Source organism: Prosopis cineraria, unplaced genomic scaffold (genome assembly GCF_029017545.1).
Source record: "Prosopis cineraria cultivar Desert tree isolate PC_DT_omini unplaced genomic scaffold, ASM2901754v1 PC994, whole genome shotgun sequence".
NCBI lineage: Eukaryota > Viridiplantae > Streptophyta > Magnoliopsida > Fabales > Fabaceae > Prosopis > Prosopis cineraria.
In genome coordinates, this window is record NW_026556319.1 from 29,853 (window position 1) to 34,035 (window position 4,183).

General features: G+C 40.4%; 1 protein-coding gene across 1 annotated transcript; it reads left to right on the forward strand.

Annotated features, from left to right (window-relative positions):
* Positions 1 to 2,332: 2,332 nt before the first annotated feature.
* On the forward strand, positions 2,333 to 3,949 carry LOC129299006 (uncharacterized). Its single transcript, XM_054937445.1, has one exon. The coding sequence runs from the start codon at positions 2,558 to 2,560 to the stop codon at positions 3,752 to 3,754; it is 1,197 nt and encodes a 398-aa protein (XP_054793420.1). The 5' UTR covers positions 2,333 to 2,557; the 3' UTR covers positions 3,755 to 3,949.
* Positions 3,950 to 4,183: the final 234 nt, after the last annotated feature.

Sequence of the window (4,183 nt, forward strand, 5' to 3'; positions counted from 1 at the left end):
ATACTTGCTTGATTGAGATCCATGGCATGAGCTACATATTACACATAAACCAACACATGCTTGAGAAGTGGACAGGTCCGTTACTTACGTACGATCGACTTGATATGGTCAAATCGAGGTTTTGATGATGGGAACAACCTTAAAAAGAACAATGAAGTAATGGTTTTGGACATAAATCAAAAGTAGCCACCGTCAAGTGTTATAAACATACACACAATTTCTTGGAGCAGAGTAGAAAGCAACCATGTACGTGAATCCAAAAAGGCTAAGAAGAGACGTTAAGAAAGATATAACAAAATTAACTGTTACAAAAGCTTGTGACTGTTGTGCCGGCTTTCTAACTCGTAATAGAATAATTAGGGTGCCTTTTCTCTAATCGGCGCCAAATCCTCGTTTCACTCAAAGTACTTTCTAGGATTCCCCTAATCTTAATTAGTACTTGCCTTCATTTACATGATTTCACTTGCATGCTTTTTCAAGACTAGACTTTAACTTGACAATGTGTGTCCAAATTAAAAGAATTTTAGAGCTGATAAGATCGGTGAGAAACTTTCATGCTATCATTTCTTTTGTTTTGCCCTTTGTTTACTGACTTGCGGGATCTTTTCTTCGTTGTGATGCGAAATTCAATTTGAGAAATCGATATTTTTTAAATTTTTTAATACTATATATATATATATATAACTTTACATAAATGTAGTTGGAATCATGCGATTAAAAAATTTAAGCGCAAAATAATTCAGGAAAAAATGTGAGCCCACATGACTGTTTATAATATCGCCGACTTAAAAAGGTATGAAAGTGCCATATTTTAAAAAGAAAAAAATTTATATAGTAATAACAATGAACATGAAAATAATTGTCATTGGACATTTAGATCAACTAATTAAGAGATTGGTTTAAATTAATTAAAGATTTTGAGTTTGATTCTGGATATACAGTGGCGATCAAATTTTTGATAGAAAGTATGCTTGCCAAATAGATACCCACAAACTATGATTAATTTGAGTCAAATTTTTAGGATACCAGAGAGGTCACGCAAAATATGCCAGAAAATACTCAAATTAGGGGGGAAAATAACGGGGGGATAAGGAAGGTTTGATGAGAAAGCGGTGGGTATGAGGGATACAGGTCACAGGTGCTTTTAAGTGGGGTGGTGGAAATTGAGTGGAGAAGCAGCTTCTGAAAGTAACCCTTCTTGTGAAGAGATTGAATCACAAGCCTTTAATTAATATAATGCCTTTTTCATTATTGTTTCTGGCGACTGGTGCTTGTAATTTTCACAGATAATGAGTCCACATACATGGAAATTGAAACATAGACTTCCTCCGTCCAACATGTGAGTCACATCTTACAATATAGTAAGAATGATTGTCAAATATTTCCCCCTAAATTTACCCCTATCCACAAAGAAATATCATTAATATGATACTAATGCAATTTAATAAAATTATTTAAAAGTGATTTATAATGGTGAAGAGAGAGGGTATTTAAGAATGGGTTGTATTGGAGAGGCAGTGCTGGTTAAGCAAATGGGCAGTGGCCAATGATTAGATGATTAGCTTTAGGGTCATGTTCCTTAAGAAAGATGCGGAAAGAAAGACAGGGGACAGGTTAACGTTAAGAGTACAACACCAATGTGATATTATCATTGTGTTGTTCTTTAATTTGCTTCCCCTTTCCTTTCATTTATAACTTACTCACTCCCCAAACAAATCCATCATTTCGTTGCTTTCCTCGCTCCAAACACACCACATCATGCTAGACACATTTTCTTGCTTTGCTGTTCAGCTCTGTGATTAGTGTTTTCGGATTAATTAAGGGACCGGATTAATGGATTGTAGAATTAGCACCGCGTGAATTGTGAAGTCCCGTTGATAAAGGGACAGCCTCCCAACAAAATAACAACTCCCAATGCTCACACCTGTCCCCTCTATCTCTGCCGTTGCTCCCCAGCTCATGCCTTCCCCTATTTCACCGATCTTTTAAAATAACACATTTTCAATTATTATTAAATTAAATACTCCTCTTAAAAACAACAGTTAGTGCCTACAGAACACCACTTGGATGCGACAATATTCAAATGTTACACAATCAGATAATTGTAAAAAATAATTAATTAATTATTTCTTACAAGTATACACTAATTATTTATTATTTTTTAAAACAAGTATTTTTAAAAAAAAAATATGCTTTTTGAAGTATTTCACCTCACTGTATTGATTTGGAGAATCCTAAATAAACAGAGACAAGGCTATTAAGGGGACTGGGATTATGATTAACATACATACGAAAATTGTGAAGTGGGGCCTAAGGCCAGTTATAAATGACCAAGCTTTCTCCACATGCTAAAGTCTCCTGCGAAAAAGCACTCCACTACCTCCAAGTTCTAAGCTTTTCTCTCATTTGCCTCTCTCCCACCATCTTTCTCATTTTGATTCTCTAACTCAAAGCAGAAAACTGCCAAAACTATAACTCCAGTACACGCGGAAGATACGACGTCTGAACCAGATCAATTTCGAAGCAAAAAGCAGATCGCCTATCGCTTTAGATTACAATGGTCGACGTCGACCGGAGGATGACCGGTCTCAACCCGGCTCATATCGCCGGCCTCCGCCGACTCTCTGCCCGTGCCGCGTCAGTTCCTACCACCGCCTCCTCCCTCCCTGCACGTAACGGCCTTCTGTCGTTCTCTTCTCTGGCTGATAAAGTCATAAGCCACCTCCGCAACTCTGGCATACAGGTTCAACCTGGTCTTTCCGACTCGGAGTTCGCTCGAGCCGAGGCTGAGTTCGGCTTCGCATTCCCGCCGGACCTTCGAGCCGTTCTCACCGCCGGCCTTCCCGTTGGCCCTGGATTCCCCGACTGGCGCTCCGCTGGAGCTCGACTCCACCTTCGTGCCTCGCTGGATTTACCAATCGCTGCGATTTGTTTTCAAATTGCTAGGAATACTTTCTGGTCCAAGTCCTGGGGTCCGAGGCCGTGTGAACCGGAAAAGGCATTACGAGTCGCTAGGAATGCGCTCAAGCGAGCTCCTCTTTTGATTCCCATCTTCAACCATTGTTACATTCCTTGTAATCCTTCCCTAGCCGGGAATCCTATATTCTTCGTGGACGAGAATAGGATCTTTTGTTGCGGTTTGGATCTATCGGATTTCTTCGATCGCGAGTCTCTTTTCCAGAGCTCCGAATCCGATCTTCTTTTGAAGAAGCAGAGATCCGTTAGTGAGAAATCCGCGGGTTCGTCGACTAACTTCTCGAGGAGAAGCTTAGACACAGGAATCGTCGCAGGAGGGAGAACACCGAGGTGGGTCGAGTTCTGGAGCGATGCCGCTGTTGATCGGCGGCGTAGGAACTCGTCGTCGTCTTCGACTTCTTCGCCGGAGAGATTTTTCGAGATGCCTCGGTCCGTAATCCCGAAATGGGTGGAAGAATACATAGAGCAAATCGGGTCGGTCTTGAGAGAAGGGGGGTGGAGCGAGTCGGATGTGTCCGAGATCGTGGAGGTAACTGCGTCCGGGTTCTTCGAAGGAGAGATGGTGATGCTGGACAATCAAGCGGTACTGGATGCTCTGCTGCTAAAGGCGGATCGGTTTTCGGACTCACTGCGTAAAGCCGGGTGGAGCTCCGAAGAGGTGTCGGACGCTTTAGGATTCGACTTTCGACGGGAAAAGGAACGGAAACCGGTTAAGAAGTTATCGCCTGAATTGGTGGAGAGGATTGGGAAACTGGCAGAGTCAGTTTCCGGTTCATGAACATTTCTAATTTCATTCTCTTTGTTCAGTGAAAAGCAAAAAAAAAAAAAAAAATTGAATTTTAATTTTGGCAAAGGCGTTGGGGTTTGTATTGTAAACAGCTAATGAAGAATTGGGAAAGGTGAACGGAAAAAGTTATTGTATTGTACGGTTACAGAACAAAGTGGAATATAGATCAAAGGGTTCATAATTAAATGATTATCATATGTAAACAAAATAGCTTTTATATTGTTTGTTTGTACAGGAAATCAGATGGGCAATTTTTATCTGCATCGTTTAAAAATTCAGCAGTGCACGTGTGCACATGTGGTATCTTTTGTATCATTTTTTAATTTAATTTATCTGCCGAAGGTATCTTATAGTAATTTTCAAAGAGGCGCCAATATAAAGCCGATGTTGCTGTCGTTTTGCTGGCTACGTTATTTAACT